General features: G+C 38.4%; 1 protein-coding gene across 2 annotated transcripts in view; it reads left to right on the top strand.

The window, feature by feature from the left end:
• Positions 1–21,691, top strand: part of SPDYA (speedy/RINGO cell cycle regulator family member A) — a 31,891-nt gene that overhangs the window by 7,847 nt on the left and 2,353 nt on the right. The window contains exons 4-6 of one of the 2 annotated variants that reach the window (XM_007191365.2): positions 2,290–2,461; positions 9,847–10,144; positions 10,219–10,221. In XM_007191365.2, coding sequence (XP_007191427.1) covers positions 2,290–2,461; positions 9,847–10,144; positions 10,219–10,221 — 473 coding nt within the window. The remainder of the gene's footprint in view (positions 1–2,289; positions 2,462–9,846; positions 10,145–10,218; positions 10,222–21,691) is intronic. The other variant, XM_057558493.1, reaches the window with a different exon arrangement.

The following is a 21,691-nucleotide window of genomic DNA, read 5'->3' as shown; positions in this document are numbered from 1 at the left end:
TTTCTCTAGTTGCGGCAAGTGGGGGCTACTCTTCGTTGCGGTGCACGGGCTTCTCATTGCAGTGGCTTCTCTTGTTGCGGAGCATGGGCTCTAGGTGTGCGGGCTTCAGTAGTTGTGGCTCATGGGCTCAGTAGTTGTGGCCCGCGGGCTCTAGAGCGCAGGCTCAGTAGTTGTGGCTCACGGGCTTAGTTGCTCCGTGGCATGTGGGATCTTCCCGGACCAGGGCTCGAACCCGTGTCCCCTGCACTGGCAGGCGGATTCTTAACCACTGCGCTACCAGGGAAGCCCAGATTGAGATTTTAATATTTTTACTTTTGACACCTTCTTTTCCTCTACATGTTTGGAAATCTTACATTCTATATCTATTCTTTTAGCAATTGCCCTAGTTATTTTTAATTACAAGACCCTTAAGCATTTTAACTCTAATCACTCTTCCCAACTTCTATTCTCTTGTTTTGCAATTCTACTAGTTCTACCTGATGCCCTCCAAAAGGTTAGACATTATTATTGTTGTTTTATAAATTCAACATTTGTTTAGATTTGTCCATATATCTATATATCTTTGATTACTATTCCTTCTTGCATCTCAAACCTTCCACTTGGGATCATTTGTCTTCCTTTCTGATTGCTTTTATTTTATTTTATTTTATTTATTTATTTATTTTTTAAGAGTAGTGTTTTAGAAATGGCCTTTATTTATTTATTTATTTATTTATCTCTGGCTGTGTTGGGTCTCCGTTTCTGGCCCTCTCCAGTTGCGGCGAGCGGGGGCCACTCCCCATCGTGGTGCGTGGACCTCTCACTATCGCGGCCTCTCCTGTTGCGGAGCACAGGCTCCAGACGCGCAGACTCAGTAGCCGTGGCTCACGGGCCCAGTTGCTCTGCGGCACGTGGGATCTTCCCAGACCAGGGCTCGAACCCGTGTCCCCTGCACCGGCAGGCAGACTCCCAACCACTGCGCCACCAGGGAAGCCCCCTGATTGCTTTTAAGACCCTCTTTTCTTGGGTGTTTGTTAATTCTAGTATCTTCACACTTCAGGGACTGTTTCTGTTCATGGTGCCTTGTTCCCTTGTATGTTTTGTAAATTTTTTTATTGTGAGTCGCCTGTTTTTCTTAGAAAGTCATCTATGGAGCTTGCATTGTTTCCAGTGAGAAATCTGCTCCATCCTTATCTCTGTTCCTGTGTTATCTAACATGTCTTATTTTTTTTCTCTGACTGCTTTTAAGATTTTCTCTTTATTACTGGTCCTAAGTAATTAATTATGATATGCCTTAGTATAATTTTCTTCATGTTTTGTGCTTTGGAGTTCACTGAGCTTCTTTGTGGGTTTATAGTTTTCATCAAATTTCAAAAATTTTCAGTCATTATTTCTTCAAATGTTTTTTCTGTCCACCCACCACCCTTTAAGGATTCCAATTTCACCTTTATTAGGCTGCTTAAAGTTGTCTCGCAGCTTATTGATGCTCTGTTCATTATTTTTGTTTCCTTTTCTCTGTGTGTTTCATTTTAGATAGTTTATATTGCTATGTCTTCAATGCACAAATCTTTTCCTCTGCAAAATTTAATCTGCTGTTAACCCTACTCAATGTATTTTTCATTGTACACATAGTTTTCATCTCTAGAGGTATACTTTCAATGTGTCTAATCTTTTTGAACATCTGTAATAATTATAACTGTTTTAGTATCCTTGTCTGTTAGTTCTATCATGTGAGTCAGTTTTGATTGACTGATGATTCTTCTTGTCTGTCCGGTTTTCCTGCTTTTATGCATGCCTGATCCCCCCTCAGGTATTTGAGTGTAGGGAAAGACCGTAAGAATAGAGGGAACAGAGTGACTAACATTCACCCAGGGCTGGAAATAGTGCCTGTTCCCACCAGCCAGACTGAAAAAACTTATAATTCACACTGAGTAATTCAGTACTGAGTAGAGTACTCAGGAACGTCTTGCCTTAGTGGCGAGTAATTAGCCCCAGACTGAACATTGCTCCAGATCCACCTAACAAGTCATGAAAGCAAGACTTGAAAAGATCAGACTGTTTCCATGTAACTGCATCCCAGAGCAAAGCTCAAGATTGATAGGAATATAAAAGTATCCAGAACTCAACAAGGTAAAATTCACTGTATCTCTATTTTTGATCTACCTTTCTTTAATCATGCATAAGGTTGAACATCTTTTATGTGTTTATAAATGTGTGTGTGTGTGTGTGTGTGTGTGTGTGTGTGTGTGAGAACTGTCTGTTCCTGTCCTTTACCCATTTCTTTTTTGAGTTGTTGGTCTTCTTTGCTAGGTATCTGGCTAATACAGTTGAAGAAGATGAAGAAGAAGCCAAATACGAAATTTTTCCATGGGCTTTAGGGAAAAACTGGAGAAAATTATTCCCTGATTTCTTAAAGTTAAGGGACAAACTCTGGGATAGAATTGACTATAGGGCTATTGTAAGCCGGAGATGCTGTGAGGAGGTAAGATTTTTACATGCGTTATATATATAATCTCTGTCTTCTCTTTATGTAGTTTTCCTTGTCTTGTTTTTTAATGTGCTTCTAATGTTTCACTTTTTTTTTGTATATGAAGGGTAAACCATTAACCTTGATGATTACCATGAGTACAACTTTTATATTACAATGTTGATGTTTTAATTTTATACCACAATAATTAAAAATTGTCATTTCTGTTTTTCAGAGAAGCCTACTTCTGTAGAAAGTATTTTTATTTTAGAGTGTTTCTCTTCTCTAAAAGATCACCAGTATATTGGGAAAGAATAGCGTGCACATTCCAAAATACGTCATGGTAATAACATTGGAGCTGAATAATAATTTCCATTAATTAATTTCTGTTAAAGTATCAAAATTTCAAGTCCCCAAGGTTGAAATGTGAACTACATGGTATAAAATAAGTTTAAAAACTATACCTCTTTTCACATAGCATACATAAAGTTTCCTTGATGCCAGATTCTATTAATATAAAGCAGAAAGACACTAAAAATTAAAAGATTAGTTATTTTATCTAATGTTCTGGTTTTCAGTAAAGAAAGTTAATGTTTCAAACTAAAAAAATTTGGAGTAGAAAATTAAATGGAAGGCAATGATCACTATGAGGCAGTACTAGTTCAGAGAAGTTTGGTGAATGTGGGCTAGATAATGCTGTAATTAAATGAAGTCATATGGGACTTCCCTGCTGGCGCAGTGGTTAAGAATCCACCTGCCAATGCAGGGGACACAGGTTCAATACCTGGTCCGGGAAGATCCCACACGCTGTGGAGCAACTAAGCCCATGCACCACAACTACTGAGCCTGCGCTCTAAAGCAGGGGTCGCCAACCCCCGGTACCGGTCCACAGCCTGTTAGGAACTGAGCTACACAGCAGGAAGTGAGCAGCGGGTGAGTGAGCGAAGCTTCATCTGCCGCTCCCCATCGCTTGTATTACCACCTGAACCATCCACCCCCACCAGTGGAAAAATCGTCTTCCATGAAACCAGTGCCTGGTGCCAAAAAGGTTGGGGACCTCTGCTCTAGAGCCCACGAGCCACAACTACCAACCAAGCCCACGCGCTACAACTACCGAGCCCACACGCTACAACTACTGAAGTCTGCACGCTCTAGGGCCCGTGTAGCCACAACTACTGAGCCTGCATGCTGCAACTATTGAAGCCTGTGCGCCTAGAGCCTGTGCTCTGCAACAAGAGAAGCCACCGCAATGAGAAGCCCACGCACCGCAACAAAGAGTAACTAGAGAAAGCCTGCATGCAGCAACAAAGACCCAATGCAGCCAAAAAAAAGAAGTCATATCTAGTTTAATGACTACAGGCCAAAGGAGCCAATTAATGGATTAGTGTCAGACCTGAGGGAAGACTTCAGAGGTGTGTCACAGAACTCTGCCCAGAATTAACCTTGTTAATTATATTAATGAGATGAAGATATAGCAGTTATGCATATTTGTGGATTAAATTAGGATTGTTGAATGTTGGGGGAAATGCAAGGATTCAGAAATAACTTAGAAGACTGTGCAGCAGGCCAAGTCTTTACAAGATTATATTCAATAGAAAAATATGAAAAGTTGGGTATGTATGACCCACCTCCCCAAATTAATGGATCCTCATTAAGGAATTTAAAGGACTCATTCCAATTACAGGGCATTGAAAAAGTCCTGTCTTGTTATTTTTTGTCACTACCTCCCTAGGTGAGGAGTGGGTAATTTGCGCACCTGTTGCCATCCTTGATGTGATAGCGGGCCTTATTTGAACACTGATTTTTTCAAAGTAAATGCTTCAAGCCCTGTAGAACACTCAGCTAAGTACATGGAGGGGGCACTGGAGGCAAGAGGCCAGGATAGGCAATGCTTCCTCATGGCAGGTTGCTTACCCACTCCTAAAATACAACGACTAGCATTTTAACTGCAACAACTTTATTCTGTTGGAGCTGGAATTACCTCAGTTGCTGGCACCAGACAAAGAGACAGAGAATTATGTGGCTTAATGGTGTATGTGTAAAAGACTACAAAGTTTTAGACACCTGGAAAGTCAGTTGTGTAATAGGATTTACAGAAAAGTTTAGTCTCGCAAGGCTTCAACACTGAGAACTAACAGATCTCTCTCCTAATTCCAGATCTGCATATCCAATTTTTTATTTACATTTCATTATCTAGTAGATACCCCAAACTTAACATGCTGAAAATTGAGTTTTTGATTCCCCCACATAGACCTCCACACTTGCTCCTCCTGCAATCTTCCACATGTTAATAAATGGTAACTTCATCATTCCAGTTGTTCAGGCCAAAAAACTGTCACCCTAGACTTTTTTTTCCACATCTATACCTTAAAGAAAAGCCAGCATCTTACCATTTCTCACCACCTCCACCACTAAACCCTACTTTAATTGTCATCTCTTGCCTCAACTATTGTCATAACTTTCCAAATAGTCTCCCTTACAATCTTTCTTCCCTATAGTCTATTCTTCATAGCAGATTTAAAGAGTAAATCTTTTAGAAAATCAAATCATGTCTCCTTTACTCAAAAGCCTCCAGAGGCTTCCCATCTCACATAGAGTAAAAGACACAAAGTGTTTATCCTGGATCTACATGGTCTGCCAACTCTCCTCCTTTATCTCTTTCACTTCATCTCCCATCCTTGTTCATTTCACTGCAACCACTCTGGCCTACTTGCTATTCTTCAAATGCACCAAGGACACTCCCACCTCAGGGTCTTTGCATTTGCCATTCCTATTACCTGGAATGCTTTTCCCCAGAAATTCATATGCTTCACTTCCTCACTTCATTCAGGACTCTGCTTAAATGTCACCTCAGAAAAACTGTTCCTTACCACCCTATACTGAGTAGTAACTCCCTCAATGGAATAAAAATTGAAGAGTCCAGTTGATTTTTGGCAAGGGTACCAAGAAAATTAAGTGGGGAATGAATCGTCTTTTCAACAAATTGTACTGGAACAACTGGATGTCCATGTGCAAAAGAAAGCACTTGGACCCCTACTCCATATTATATATAAAAAGCTAACTCAAAATGGATCAAAGACCTAAATTTAAGAGCTAAAAACTGTAAAAATCTTAAAACATAGGGGTTACACCTTCATGACCTTGGATTAGGTTTCTTAGATATAATACCAGAAGCACAAGCAAGAATAGGAAATACAGATAAAATGTACATCATCAAAATTTTAAACTTTTGTTCTTCAAAGGACACCATTAAGAAAGTGAAGAGACAACCCACAAACTGGAAGAAAAATTTTGCAAATCATCTCTCTTATAAGGCACTTGTAACTAAAATATATAAACAGCTCTTACAACTCAGTAAAGAGACAACCCAATTTTTTAAAGGACAAAGGATCTGAATATGTATTTCTTCAAAAAAGATATTCAGATGGGCAAAAAAGCACATGAAAAGATGCTCAACATCATTAGCCATCAGAAAAATGCAAAATCAAAAACACAAAGAGATATCACTTTACACCCACTAGGATGACTATAATTTTTTTTAAAAAAAGACAATAACAAGTATTGATAAGGATGTGCAGAAATTGGAAACCTTATACACTTCTGGTGGGGTTGTAAAATCATGTAGTTGCTTTGGAAAACAGTCTGGCATTTTCTCAAAATGCTAAACAGAGTTACCATATGACCCAGCAATTCCACTCCTAGTTTTATACTCAAAAGAAATGAAAACTATGTCCACACAAAAACTTGTGCATGAATGTTCATAGCAAGCAGCCTTCATAATAGTCAATAGTTGTGAAAACAGTCGAAATGTCCAGCAGCTAATTAATGGATCGACAAAGTATCTATACAATGATATATTACTTGACAATTAAAAGGAATAAAGTACTGATACATGTTACAAAGTGGATGAACCCTGAAAACATTATGCTAAGTGAAAGAAGCCAGTCCCCAAAGGACCACATATTATATGGTTTCATTTATATCAACTGTGAAGAATATATAATCCAAAGTGACAGAAAGTGGTTGCCTGGGGATGAAGGGAGAGAGGAATGCAGTAACAGTGCCTGACTTGTAGTAGGTGCTCAGTAAATATAGCTGACTGACAGAATGAATGGAACTTAAAGCTTCTGATTCTTTTTCATACCTTCTTATCTATGAAGACAAACAACAACAAGGACCTACTGTATAGCACAGGGATTCCCTGGGCTAATTCTTGGGCTTCCCTGGTGGTGCAGCAGTTAAGAATCCGCCTGCCAATGTGGGGGACATGGGTTCAAGCCCTGGTCTGGGAAGATCCCACATGCCGTGGAGCAGCTAAGCCCGTGTGCCGCAACTACTGAGCCTGTGCTCTAGAGCCCATGAGCCACAACTACTGAGCCCACGTGCCACAACTACTGAAGCCCACGTGCCTAGAGCCCATGCTCCACAACGAAGAGAAGCCACCGCAATGAGAAGCCTGTGCACCACAACGAAGAGTAGCCCCCGCTCGCCGCAACTAGAGAAAGCCCGTGTGCAGCAACGAAGACCAAACCCTACTTTAATTTAAACCCTACTTTAATTTTTAACTTTGACCTCCGCAGCCAAAAATAAATAAATTTTAAAAAAACAAAAAACAATTCTTTACCGAGCTTACCTAGCACTGACCCTTATCCAGATAGATAAGCTAGATAAAGATAAGATTTTTTTTTTTTTTGGTTGTTCCAACCAGGTACATTTGAATCATGTTGGTGTACAGAAAAAGAAATTACCTAGTAGATTTTATCCTGTTCTCTTAAGTATTCATTTAACAGCTAATTTATGAGTAAGACACTAAGTTCAGTGTTGTGGAGGTTTATTATAAAGAAGTATTACATCCTCCTTGCCCTGAAGTTTGCTGCATTATAGTAGCAAGACATGCTGTTAGAAATTTAGTTTTCTATGCGTTTGTTAAGAGTCCAGTACTGGCATACTGTCAACCCATTTTTTTAGTCACATATCCTAAAATAAACTCAAGTTACGATAGTAGCTACAAACTGGCTTACAGTAATTATACTATACACTTGCATTGTGCTTTACAAATTTATATTTTCATATAAATTATCTTCTTATCCTTACAAAAATACTTGTGAGGACCAAGGAGGTTGAGATTTACTCAAGATCATATATCAGTTAAGTGGCAGAGCCAGAACTTGACTTCACATCTAACGGCTTCCCAGTGTTCTGTTTTCTCTGACATCTAGCCTCCATCTCTTACGTTGGTTAGTTTAGAAAATGCACTTATATCTATTATGTTATCTCAGGAATGAAATAGCTTAATAGATAAGAGTGTGTGCATGCATTTTTCTAGGTGTGTTAGCATGTGGAGAGACTATGATGCCTAGCTTATTGCAGAAAGAACAGTACCAAATCTTCTATATTGTGCCCTTTACTTCATATTTCCCTCTGCTTTTTTCACTAGACTTTGCTATATAGGATTCCTACAAAAATTATATTGCTGAGGGCTCATAATGTTAGTGGCCTCTAATTCTTAAATATTTTCATCTATCATTAAAAAATATTTAATGACTGCCTAATATTGTGGAGAAGGCATTTGAAAGAGAGGTGTATGAGAAACTATTCCTGTCCAGAGGGGGCTTTCGGCAGAACAGGTTACATGCATAAAAATATACATCTGAGTGCTAACACTTACATGCTGAGTCCTAATATAGCATTAACAATAAAACAAGAAAATCTGAAAGCTGGAGTTTCTAGAAAGGTGGGACTTATGTTGGGCATTGAAGGAAAAGAAATACTAAGACAAATAAAGGGAAAGGACATTCCAGACATGAGCAATAAAGACAGAAATATTGAGAAAAATAGTAGATAAATATGGAAGGAATAAGAAAATTTGATATTCTACTTCCTCACCTTGGGTATCTCTGCACCTAGTTTTACATTGTCATAGAAATGTGTATATTTAGAGTTAACATCTTTATTTACTTCTACCTTTTAAAAGATATATAACTTTATTACATGTCTTTGGTTGAAAACTGTTTTGAAGGATTTAAGAAGTAGATTATAAAATAAATCCAATCCTAAAGTACACTTTAAAAATTAGCGTTGCTAGTATTCTTTATGCATTGTTTTGGGGGAGGCACAATAACCCTATTTTCTGAGGGAATCAGCTTTAATCTGGGGGTTTTAAGGTTTTCATTCTTAAAGGAAAAGCCTTCTTTCCAAACAAAATTTTACACACAATCCCCCAAATTGAGGTCCTCCACCTGCTCTGTCTTCCCTTAGCCCCTCCTGTGACCCCTAACGTTGTCTGTGAAACCTAGGGCTCCTCAAACCAGTTTGAAAATCACTCGTCTAGGCAATTAATAAAGCACTGTCTGTCTTTTTTGAATTATAGTTTTGTCTGGATACTTGAATAAATTTTTTTAAAAAGCACTGTCTAGCTCTCAAATTCTACAATTCTCATTTACCTTGGGTCATTGATAACCGCAACTAAACATTTTTGCTTAGAAGTAACATTCTAACATTCTGTTTAGAAGTTTTAGACACCATGAGGTCAGCATGTAGGTACACTTCACTAGCTTGTCTTAAAATGGCTATCATTTGCCAGATGTTTACTATGTGATAAGGATTTTACACATATTTAACCTTCAGGACAATCCTATGAGGCAGATGGTATCCCCAGTTTTCCATATGAAGATATTGAGGCTCAGAAAGGTTAAGTAACTTGCAAAGTATCATACAACTAGGAAGTGGCAGAGCCAGAATAAGAAACTAAGTCTATCCTGACTCTGAAGGCAGTGTGTTCTCTAACCGACCTTAGAGAACAATGCCTGACAGGTAGTGTGGAATCTTAAGTACTTTCTGAATAATCCCTCATCTAATCCTTGCAACAATCCTCTACAATAGACACCATTATTCTCTCCATACCACAGACAAGAGAACAGGAACAGAGAGGTTAAGCACCTTACCTGTGTTTTCATTCACCATATCTCTTGCTGTGATTGCAAACATGTTAAGATTAGCCTAACATACATAGCTGGAAACCTCAATTAAAAATATTGTTTTCAACCCAGTACATTCCAGAGAATTATGTATTGTTTTGGGCTAACTGTATTATCTTTCCCAAACCTGTAATATCCAGAATTGAAAAACCTGGAAGGTTGCTTCAGTTCTATTTCCTGTTCGAAATAATTTAAATACTTTATCAATTATTATCTTAAGGATCCAAGCAATGAATCACTTTATAGGTAATATTGCCTTGTCTGGAAATGCTTTTCTTCTAAAAAAAAACAACAACAACAACATTGGTGACATTTTTAGATCTAGTTTTACAGGTAGCTTGTTCTTGAGTTATAATTTTTGTTCTTAATTTTACTAAATTTTAAAATCTTATTAAAATTCTAAAAGAAAGCTTTCCACCATAGGTTATGGCCATTGCTCCAACCCATTACATATGGCAACGAGAACGCTCTGTGCATCACAGTGGAGCTGTTAGAAACTACCATAGAGATGAAGTTCAACTGCCCCGGGGACCTAGTGCCACACCGGTAGATTGTTCGCTCTGTGGTAGAAAAGGAAGATACGTTAGACTGGGATTGTCTTCATCATCATCTTCATCCAGTGATACAGTAGAGGTGGTGGAGAAACATTCTCAGGAATCACACAACTCATTCTCAATGGACATAATAGTTGATCCTTCTCAAGCTTATAGCTATTCTCAAGGTATGACTTAGAGATATGTCAGAATTAGATCTATGAATGTTATTAATAAATCCGAGTTATCTATTGACCAGTAGTCAGTCCTTATAGGCAGGAGTACATAATTATTTATATACTACAATATGAGTTAAAGTAGTATTGAAAGTTTTCCCTTTTCAAGTACTACTTTTTGTCTTGGTATTGTTTTGTGGTAGCTTACCTAAGCTAAGAGATTTTTAATGTGACTTTTGTTAAACTGAAACCTAATTCACCATAGATCTCAAGTATTTTAAGAGCCTGAACCATTTTCTTTGAAATGTTTATTTTATTCAAAAGAAGTTTTAAGAAGAGAATAAATTTACTTGTAATCTCACCATGCAGCTTTATCAGTAATTAACTATTGGTTTCTTCTACACACTTTTTAAAATTGGGATAAAATTGACATATAACACTGTATTAGTTTTAGGTGTATAACATAATGATTAACACAATAAATTTAGTTAACATCCATCACCACACAGTTACGGTTTTTTTTCTTGTGATGAGAACTTTTAAGATACACTCTCTTAGCAACTCTCAAATGCACAATCTTGTTAACTATAGTCACCATGCTGTAGATTATATCCCCAGTATATCCCCAGAACTTATTTATCTTATTACTGGAAATTTGTACTTTCCACTACCTTCAACCACTACCCCCACTCCCCGCTTCCTCTGGCAACCACCATTTGGTGGTGTATCTATCAGTTCAGGTTTTTAAATTTATTTTTAATTTTTGTTTAATATTTATTTATTTAGGCTGTGTCGGGTCTTAGTTGCAGCGTGCGGGCTCTTCGTTGCGGTGGGCAGGCTTCTCTCTAGTTGTGGTGCACAGGCTCCAGAGCGCGCAGGCTCAGTCATCCCATGGCACGTGGGATTTTAGTTCCCTGACCAGGGATCGAACCCACGTCCCCTGCATTGGAAGGTGGATTTGTAACCACTGGACCACCAGGGAAGTCCTGAGTTCAGTTTTTTTTAGATTTCACATATAAGTGAGATCACACAGTATTTGCCTTTCTCTGTCTCTTATTTCACTTAGCACAATGCCCTCAAGGTCCATCCATGTTGTCACAAATGGCAGGATTTCCCTCTTTTTTAAGATATATAGATAGATAGATAGATAGATAAATAGTCACATTTTCTTTATTTTCTTTATCCATTCATCCATTGATGGACACTTAAGTTGTTTCCATTTCATGTTTTGACTATTGCAAATAATGCTGCACTGAACATGGGTGTGCAGGTATCTTTTCAAGATAGTGATTTTGTTTCCTTCAGATAATACCCAGAAGTGGAATTGCTAGAACATATGGTAGTTCTTTTTTTAACTTTTTGAGGAACTGCCATTACTGTTTTACATAGTGGCTGCATCCAACAGTGCACAAGTGTTCCCTTTTCTCCACATCCTCACCAACACTTGTTATTTCTTGTTAACAGCCATTCTAACAGGTGGGAGATGATATCTCATTGTGGTTTTAATTTGTATTTCCCTGCTAATTAGTGATGTTGAACACCTTTTCATGTACCTGTTGGCCACTTGTATGTCTTCTTTGGAAAAATGTCTATTCATTTCCTCTGCCCATTTTTTAATTGGATTTTTATTCTGTTGAGTTGTATGAGTTCTTTATATATTTTGGATATTAACCCCCTTGTCAGATATATGATTTGCAAATATTTTCTCCCATTTGGTAGGTTGCCTTTTCATTTTGTTGATGGTTTCCTATACTGTACAGAAGCTTTTTAGTTTGATGTAGTCCTGTTGTTTATTTTTGCATTTGTTGCCTTTGCTTTTGGTGTGAAATCCAAAAAACAGTTGCCAAGACCCATGTCAAGGACCTTACCCTCTGTTTCTTCTAGGAGTTTTGTGGTTTCAGGTCTTACATTCAAGTCTTTAATCCATTTTGAATTGATTTTTGTGCATGGTGTAAGATAGTGGTCCAGTTTCATTCTTTCACATGTGGCTGTCCCGTTTTTCCAACCCCATTTATTGAAGAGACTATCTTTTCCCAATATATTTTTGGCTCCTTTGTCATAAATTAACCATATGTGTGGGTTTATCTCTGGGCTGTCCATTCTGTTCCACTGATCTATGTGTCTGTTTTTATGCCAATACCATACTGTTTTCCTTACTATAGCTTTGTAATACTATACACTTTTCTATTTCTATTTTCTATTTTAAAAAATAGAACCATACTGTATCTATGCTTGCTTTTTTTTCACTTATCATAAAGCATTTCCCGATGTCATTATTTAGTCTTTGAAAACCTGATTTTTAGTCATGACATGGTATAAGTACCACAATTTATTTGCATATTTTTTTGTTGGGATTTAAGTGGTTTTGAATAATGGTATTTTATATTAATTTGAAAATAATCATATGAACTGGAAATACTTTTAGTCAACCGCACCCTAATTTTCATTTAAATTATTATTTATAAAGGTTGAGTACTTCTCTGACATTTCTCGATTTGAAACAGAACCAGAATGACATTCTACCAGCAGTGATCCTTTTTATTTCTTATAAAGCCTTTGCCCCAGATTTTCACCCATCTGAAGATGGGACTGGCAGATTTCTTATGGTTCTCTCTAATTCTATAATGAGACCCACATTATTTCAGAATTTCACCTATTTATTTTTACCACATTCTTATGAGATTAGCAGTGGCTACTGAAGTTTTACTGAGAAATTAGACTCTTAAGACTCTTGAAGGCAGGGGTCATGCCTATCACTGTTCCATTCCCTGGCCATAGTAATCACTGAACAAATCTGACTGACAGCATAGTCTCTTCCCTTGTAACACCTCCAAGCATAATTTTTATTTGTTCACTCATATTTGAAAGTAAATAGGGTCTACCATAGGCTAAATTATAAGAGCTGCCTTTTAGCATCCCTCCCCTCTCTCCTAGCCCCTTTTGTCTACAGTCTTTGATCCTCATAATAGATAAGATTTACTAGATATGTAAAATGTTCCATGCAATGTGTTAAGGATTTTACGTTCATAACCTCACTTAATATTCACAGCCAACCCCAAGGTAAATACTAGTATCTCCACTTTGTAGATAAGGAAACAGAGGCTTAGAGAGGTTAAAGAATTTGCCCAAGATGATTGAGAGAGTGACACTTGAACCAGGTCTGACTCTACTACAGCCTGAATTCCTATGATGTTCTGCTGCCCCCTTTGATGAAATCCTGCCTTCAGTAGTGAAAATAAGCTGCCACAGAAGTCTTCTAGCAGATTGCTAAGGACTAAAGAATTGGTGAAAGCATTAAGAACAAAGTCCCTGACCCTGAACCAAGATGGCGGAGTAGAAGGATGTGCTCTCACTCCCTCTTGTGAGAACACCAGAATCACAACTAGCTGCTGGACAATCATCGACAGGAAGACACTGGAACTCACCAGAAAAGATACCCCACATCCAAAGACAAAGGAGAAGCCACAATGAGACAGTAGGAGGGGCGAAATCACAGTAAAATCAAATCCCATGGGCTTCCCTGGTGGCACAGTGGTTAAGAATCCGCCTGCCAATGCAGGGGACACGGGTTCGAGCCCTGGTCCGGGAAGATCCCACATGCCGCAGAGCAACTAAGCCCGTGCGCCACAACTACTGAGCCTGCGCTCTAGAGCCCGCAAGCCACAACTACTGAAGCCCGTGCGCCACAACTACTGAAGCCTGCGCGCCTAGAGCCCATGCTCCGCAACAAGAGAAGCCACTGCAATGAGAAGCCTGCGCCCCACAACAAAGAGTAGCCCCCGCTCACTGCAACTAGAGAAAGCCCGCGTGCAGCAGCAAAGACCCAATGCAACCAAAAATTAAATAAATGAATTAAAAAAAAAATCAAATCCCATAACTGCTGGGTGGGTGACTCACAGACTGGAGAACACTTATACCACAGAAGTCCACCCACTGGAGTGAAGGTTCTGAGCCCCACGTCAAGCTTCCCAACCTGCGGGTCCAGCAACGGGAGGAGGAATTCCTAGAGAATCAGACTTTGAAGGCTAGCGGGATTTGATTGCAGGACTTTGACAGGACTGGGGGAAACAGAGACTCCACTCTTGGAGGGCACACACAAAGTAGTGTGTGCATCAGGACCCAGGGGAAGGAGCAGTGACCCCAGGGGAGACTGAACCAGACCTACCTGCTAGTGTTGGAGGGTCTCCTGCAGAGGCAGGGGGTGGCTGTGGCTCACTGTGGGGACAAGGACACTGGCAGCAGAAGTTCTGGGAAGTACTCCCTGGTGTAAGCCCTCCCAGAGTCTGCCATTAGCCCCACCAAAGAGCCCAGGTAGGCTCCAGTGTTGGGTTGCCTCAGGCCAAACAACCAAGAGGGAGGGAACCCAGCCCCACCCATCAGCAGTCAAGTGGATTAAAGTTTTACTGAGCTCTGCCCACCAGAGCAACAGTCAGCTCTACCCACCACCAGTCCCTCCCATCAGGAAACTTGCACAAGCCTCTTAGATAGCCTCATCCACCAGAGGGCAGACAGCAGAAGCAAGAAGAACTACAATCCTGCAGCCTATGGAACAAAAACCACATTCACAGAAAGACAGACAAGATGAAAAGGCAGAGGGCTATGTACCAGATGAAGGAACAAGATAAAACCCCAGAAAAACAACTAAATGAAGTGGAGATAGGCAACCTTCCAGAAAAAGAATTCAGAATAATGATAGTGAAGATGATCCAGGACCTCGGGAAAAGAATGGAGGCAAAGATCGAGAAGATGCAAGGAATGTTTAACAAAGACCTAGAAGAATTAAAGAACAAACAAACAGAGATGAACAATACAATAACTGAAATGAAAACTACACTAGAAGGAATCAGTAGCAGAATAACTGAGGCAGAAGAATGGATAACTGACCTGGAAGACAGAATGGTGGAATTCACTGCTGCAGAACAGAAAAAAAGAAAAAAGAATGAAAAGAAATGAAGACAGCCTAAGAGACCTCTGCAACAACATTAAACGGAACAACATTCACATTATAGGGGTCCCAGAAGAAGAGAGAGAGAAAGGACCAGAGAAAATATCTGAAGAGATTATAGTCAAAAACTTCCCTAACACGGGAAAGGAAATAGCCACCCAAGTCCAGGAAGCGCAGCGAGTCCCACACAGGATAAACCCAAGGAGGAACACGCCGAGACACACAGTAATCAAATTGACAAAAATTAAATACAAAGAAAAATTATTGAAAGCAGCAAGGGAAAAACGGGAAATAACATACAAGGGAACTCCCATAAGGTTAACAGCTGATTTCTCAGCAGAAACTCTACAAGCCAGAAGGGAGTGGCATGATATACTTAGAGTGATGAAAGGGAAGAACCTACAACCAAGATTACTCTATCCAGCAAGGATTTCATTCAGATTCAATGGAGAAATCAAAAGCTTTGCAGACAAGCAAAAGGTAAGAGAATTCAGCACCACCAAACCAGCTCTACAACAAATGCTAAAGGAACTTCTCTAAGTGGGAAACACAAGAGAAGAAAAGGACCTACAAAAACAAACCCAAAACAATTAAGAAAATGGTCATAGGAACATACATATCGATAATTACCTTAAATGTGAATGAATTAAATGCTCCAACCAAAAGACACAGGCTCACTGAATGGATACAAAAACAAGACCCATGTATATGCTGTCTAAAAGAGACCCACTTCAGACCTAGGGACACATACAGACTGAAAGTGAGGGGATGGAAAAAGATATTCCATGCAAATGGAAATCAAAAGAAAGCTGGAGTAGCAATACTCATATCAGAGAAAATAGACTTTAAAATAAAGAATGTTACAAGAGACAAGGAAGGACACTACATAATGATCAAGGGATCAATCCAAGAAGATATAAAAATTATAAATATATATGCACCCAACATAGGAGCACCTCAATACATAAGGCAACTGCTAACAGCTATAAAACAGGAAACCGACAGTAACACAATAATAGTGGAGGACTTTAACACCTCACTTACACCAATGGACAGATCATCCAAAATGAAAATAAATAAATAAGGAAACAGAAGCTTTAAATGACACAATGGACCAGATAGATTTAGTTGATATTTATAGGACATTCCATCCAAAAACAGCAGATTACACTTTCTTCTCAAGTGCGCATGGAACATTCTCCAGGATAGATCACATCTTGGGTCACAAATCAAGCCTCAGTAAATTTAAGAAAATTGAAATCATATCCAGCATCTTTCCTGACCACAACGCTATGAGATTAGAAATGAATTACAGGGGAAAAAAACGTAAAAAACACAAACACATGGGGGCTAAACAATACATTACTAAATAACCAAGAGATCACTGAAGAAATCAAAGGGGAAATCAAAAAATACCTAGAGATAAATGACAATGAAAACACGACAATCCAAAACCTATGGGATGCAGCAAAAGCAGTTCTAAGAGGGAAGTTTATAGCTATACAAGCCTACCTCAAGAAACAAGAAAAATCTCAAAAAACAATCTAACCTTACACCTAAAGGAACTAGAGAAAGAAGAACAAAGAAAACCCAAAGTTAGCAGAAGGAAAGAAATCATAAAGATCAGAGCAGAAATAAATAGAAACAAAGAAAACAACAGCAAAGATCAATAAAACTAAAAGCTGGTTCTTTGAGAAGATAAACAAAATTGATAAACCATTAGCCAGACTCATCAAGAAAAACAGGGAGAGGACTCAAATCAATAAAATTAGAAATGAAAAAGGAGAAGTTACAACAGACACCACAGAAATACAAAGCATCCTAAAATACTACTACAAGCAACTCTATGCCAATAAAATGGACAACCTGGAAGAAATGGACAAATTCTTAGAAAGGTGTAACCTTCCAAGACTGAACCAGGAAGAAATAGAAAATATGAACAGACCAATCACAAGTAATGAAATTGAAACTGTGATTAAAAATCTTCCAACAAACAGAAGTCCAGGACCAGATGGCTTCACAGGTGAATTCTATCAAACATTTACAGAAGAGCTAACACCCATCCTTCTCAAACTCTTCCAAAAAATTGCAGAGGAAGGAACACTCCCAAACTCATTCTATGAGGCCACCATCACCCTGATACCAAAACCAGACAAAGATACTACAAAAAAAGAAAATTACAGACCAATATCACTGATGAATATAGATGCAAAAATCCTCAACAAAATACTAGCAAACAGAATCCAACAACACATTAAAAGGATCGTACACCATGATCAAGTTGGTTTTATCCCAAGGATTCAAGGATTCTTCAATATATGCAAATCAATCAACGTGATACACCATATTAACAAATTGAAGAATAAAAACCATATGATCATCTCAATAGATGCAGAAAAAGCTTTTGACAAAATTCAACACCCATTTATGATAAGAACTCTCCAGAAAGTGGGCATAGAGGGAACCTACCTCAACATAATAAAGGCCATATATGACAAACCCACAGCAAACATCATTCTCAATGGTGAAAAACTGAAAGCATTTCCTCTAAGATCAGGAACAAGACAAGGATGCCCACTCTCACCATTATAATTCAACATAGTTTTGGAAGTCCTAGCCATGGCAATCAGAGAAGAAAAAGAAATAAAAGGAATACAAATTGGAAAAGAAGAAGTAAAACTGTCACTGTTTGCAGATGACATGATACTATACAAAGAGAATCCTAAAGATGCCACCAGAAAACTACTAGAGCTAATCAATGAATTTGGTAAAGTTGCAGGATACAAAATTAATGCACAGAAATCTCTTGCATTCCTATACACTAATGATGAAAAATCTGAAAGAGAAATTAAGGAAACACTCCCATTTACCACTGCAACAAAAAGAATAAAATACCTAGGAATAAACCTACATAGGGAGACAAAAGACCTGTATGCAGAAAACTATAAGACACTGATGAAAGAAATTAAAGATGATACCAACAGATGGAGAGATATACCATGTTCTTGGATTCGAAGAATCAGTATTGTGAACATGACTATACTACCCAAAGCAATCTACGGATTCAATGCAATCCCTATCAAATTACCAATGGCATTTTTTACAGAACTAGAACAAAAAATCTTAAAATTTGTATGGAGACACAGGAGACCCCGAATAGCCAAAGCAGTCTTGAGGGAAAAAAAACGGAGCTGGAGGAATCAGACGTCCTGACTTCAGACTATACTACAAAGCTACAGTAATCAAGACAATATGGTGCTGGCACAAAAACAGAAACATAGATCAGTGGAACAAGATAGAAAGCCCAGAGATAAACCCACGCACCTATGGTCAACTAATCTATGAGAAAGGAGGCAAGGATATACAATGGAGAAAAGATAGTCTCTTCAATAAGTCGTGCTGGGAAAACTGGACAGCTACATGTAAAAGAATGAAATTAGAACACACCCTAGCACCATACACACAAAAAAAAACTCAAAATGGATTAGAGACCTAAATGTAAGACCAGACACTATAAAACTCTTAGAGGAAAGTATAGGAAGAACACTCTTTTACATAAATCACAGCAAGATCTTTTTTGATCCACCTCCTAGAGTAATGGAAATAAAAACAAAAATAAACAAATGGGACCTATGAAACTTCAAAGCTTTTGCACAGCAAAGGAAACCATAAACAAGACGAAAAGACAACCCTCTGAATGGGAGAAAATATTTGCAAACGAATCAACAAAGGATTAATCTCCAAAATATATAAACAGCTCATGTAGCTCAATATTAAGAAAACAAACAACCCAACCCAAAAATGGGCAGAAGACCTAAATAGACATTTCTCCAAAGAAGACATACAGATGGCCAAGAAGCACATGAAAAGCTGCTCAACATCACTAATTATTAGAGAAATGCAAATCAACACTACAATGAAGTATCACCTCACACCAGTTAGAATGGGCATCATCAGAAAATCTACAAACAACAAATGCTGGAGAGGGTGTGGAGAAAAGGGAACCCTCTTGCACTGTTGGTGGGAATGTAAATTGATACAGCCACTATGGAGAACAGGGTGGAGATTCCTTAAAAAACTAAAAGTAGAATTACCATATGACCCAGCAGTCCCACTACTGGGCATATACCCAGAGAAAACCATAATTCTAAAAGACACATGCACCCCAATGTTCATTGCAGCACTATTTACAATAGCCAGGTCACAGAAGCAACCTAAATGCTCATCAACAGACGAATGGATAAAGAACATGTGGTACATATATACAGTAGAACATTACTCAGCCATAAAAAGGAACGAAATTGGGTCATTTGTTGAGACGTGGATGGATCTAGAGACTGTTATACAGAGTGAAGTATGTCAGAATGAGAAAAACAAATATCGTATATTAATGCATATATGTGGAACCTAGAAAAATGGTACAGGTGAACCAGTTTGCAGGGCAGAAATTGAGACACAGATGTAGAGAACAAACGGTATGGACACCAAGGGGGGAAAGCTGCGGGGGGGTGGTGGTGGTGGTGTGATGAATTGGGCGATTGGGATTGACATCTATCCACTGATGTGTAGAAAATTGATGACTAATAAGAGCCTGCTGTATAAAAAAAATAAATTAAATTAAATTAAAAAATTAAACAAAAAAAAAGAACAAAGTCCCTGATGAAGGTTGTATGGAATGAAGTGGGAGAGAATTCCAACCATAATTTGAACAAATATTTAAAGAAAGCAGAACAGAAGCACTTATATTTTATTCAAACTAGCCCCTTAGATATCAAGAGTAGTCACACCCTATGTTTAGGCTTTGATATTTCAATGGGAAATTAGAGTGCACCCAGGGGGTAAGGGGCTCTGCCAGTCAGCTTGCTTCGAGAAGAAAAAAGAAAGCAGGTCTTTGAGGGATTTTGGATGAAAAGTGGGGCACTTGATTTAGGGCAGTTGTAAATGGAACTGTGCTTTCTTCCTGTCCCTGGATGAAAGCCCTGACACCCTGGTTTAGGATATATATGTCCTATATAGGAAGAAATAAGTATTTACTCATTTGTGTTTTGTTCTGAGTGGGAATTCAAGACTAAATGTAAAACCTGTTGTTTCAGGATGACAGAGGGTAGGCAATACAAAGAAAAATGATTGGTCATACATACACTTGACCAATAAACATTTACATTCATTTTCCCTCAGTAGGCTTAACAAGTCAGTGGGCTAACGGCGGGTGGAGAGGATTAAGGGTAACATGGTATTATCAGGAACAGTGGTCTCTTACTGCCTCAGCAGCTGTTTTGATGCCCAGTAATGGCCTCTACTAGCAAAATTTTCTCCCTCCAGTCCATATAAGATGGTTGGAATCACCTAAGGTTTGTGGCTGCAGACAACTCAATTCATTCTCCAGGAAGAGACACAAAGAGCTGATGCTCTGCTCTAGGCTTTTATGATAAAACTTACCAATAGCTGGTATCGATGCTTCCATCCTTCTTTCAAACGCAAGCAACTTCTTGCTTTCCAGGTTAAAAACATGTTTTTCTGCCTTAAAATTTTTTTCTCAAAACAACACGTTCAATGAACAAGTTTTATATAAACATGTTTATGACATTTACTAAGAATAAAATAGTTGATTTTGATAAGGTTGTGGGAGATAGATGAGGCATTCTTTACAAACTTACATGCATCACAATCACCAATCACGTGCTAGCCACCTTATAAAGGTAGTCTCATTTAACACCTGACCCCCCCAAGAAATCCTGAAGTGGCACTATGACATCCATTTTACTGATGAAGAAACAAACTCAGAAAAGTCACAGCTGCAAAGTAAAACAGCAACAATGAAAACAGCAAGATGAGAACCCAGTTCTATCTAAATAGACAGCACATTTTTGTACTTACTAAACTACATTGTTTCTCTTTACCTTATGCTGTCTTAAGCCTTATGACACCTAGGCTAGTATATCTGAGACATGGGTACATATTATTATGTATTATCTGAGGACTCCCCAGATTTTAGAGTGAAGCCAAGGGAAAAAAGCAGTATACCAAACCTTAGTCCTGGGTCATGTAGGCAGGCACAAGACATTCCGTTATATAATCTAAAACCAAATAATTTTTCCTCAGAAATAAATCCTTCTCTGAACTTCCTTATTGACTTTTGTCATTACCACTGTTCTAGTCATCCCAATTTAAAATCCTTAATGAAGGCATAATCAGGGCTTATAAATTAATGATGTGATAAGGGCAATGCTAATTATATGATCAACATTTATGAGCACAAAAGATTTCAGAATTAATTCTGTAGGGTGAGAGACATAGTGAAGGCTGTTCCAAGGAAGTTATTTATGAGCTGGGCTGAATCCTGTTTGCCCAGAGAAATAAGGCAAACAGTAGATGTTTGCCTGAACAGTAGATGAAAGTTTGAATATATATAGCTTCTCTCCCTCTACATCCAATGAACCACCAGCTTATCTGGTTCTTCCTCCACAATATTTTTTTACACTTGCCCCTTTTCCACCCCTAATAGTTGTATATTAATACAAATCACCTCATAGTTGTATACTATGTATTACTATGACATTTCTGATTTAATAGTTTTTTCCTTCCTTTAAATACTCAGACACCACTAACAGACT

Source organism: Balaenoptera acutorostrata, chromosome 12, assembly GCF_949987535.1.
Source record: "Balaenoptera acutorostrata chromosome 12, mBalAcu1.1, whole genome shotgun sequence".
NCBI classification, from domain to species: Eukaryota; Metazoa; Chordata; class Mammalia; order Artiodactyla; family Balaenopteridae; genus Balaenoptera; species Balaenoptera acutorostrata.
Note: the sequence above shows the minus strand (reverse complement) of the source record. Positions and strands in the feature narration are given on the sequence as shown.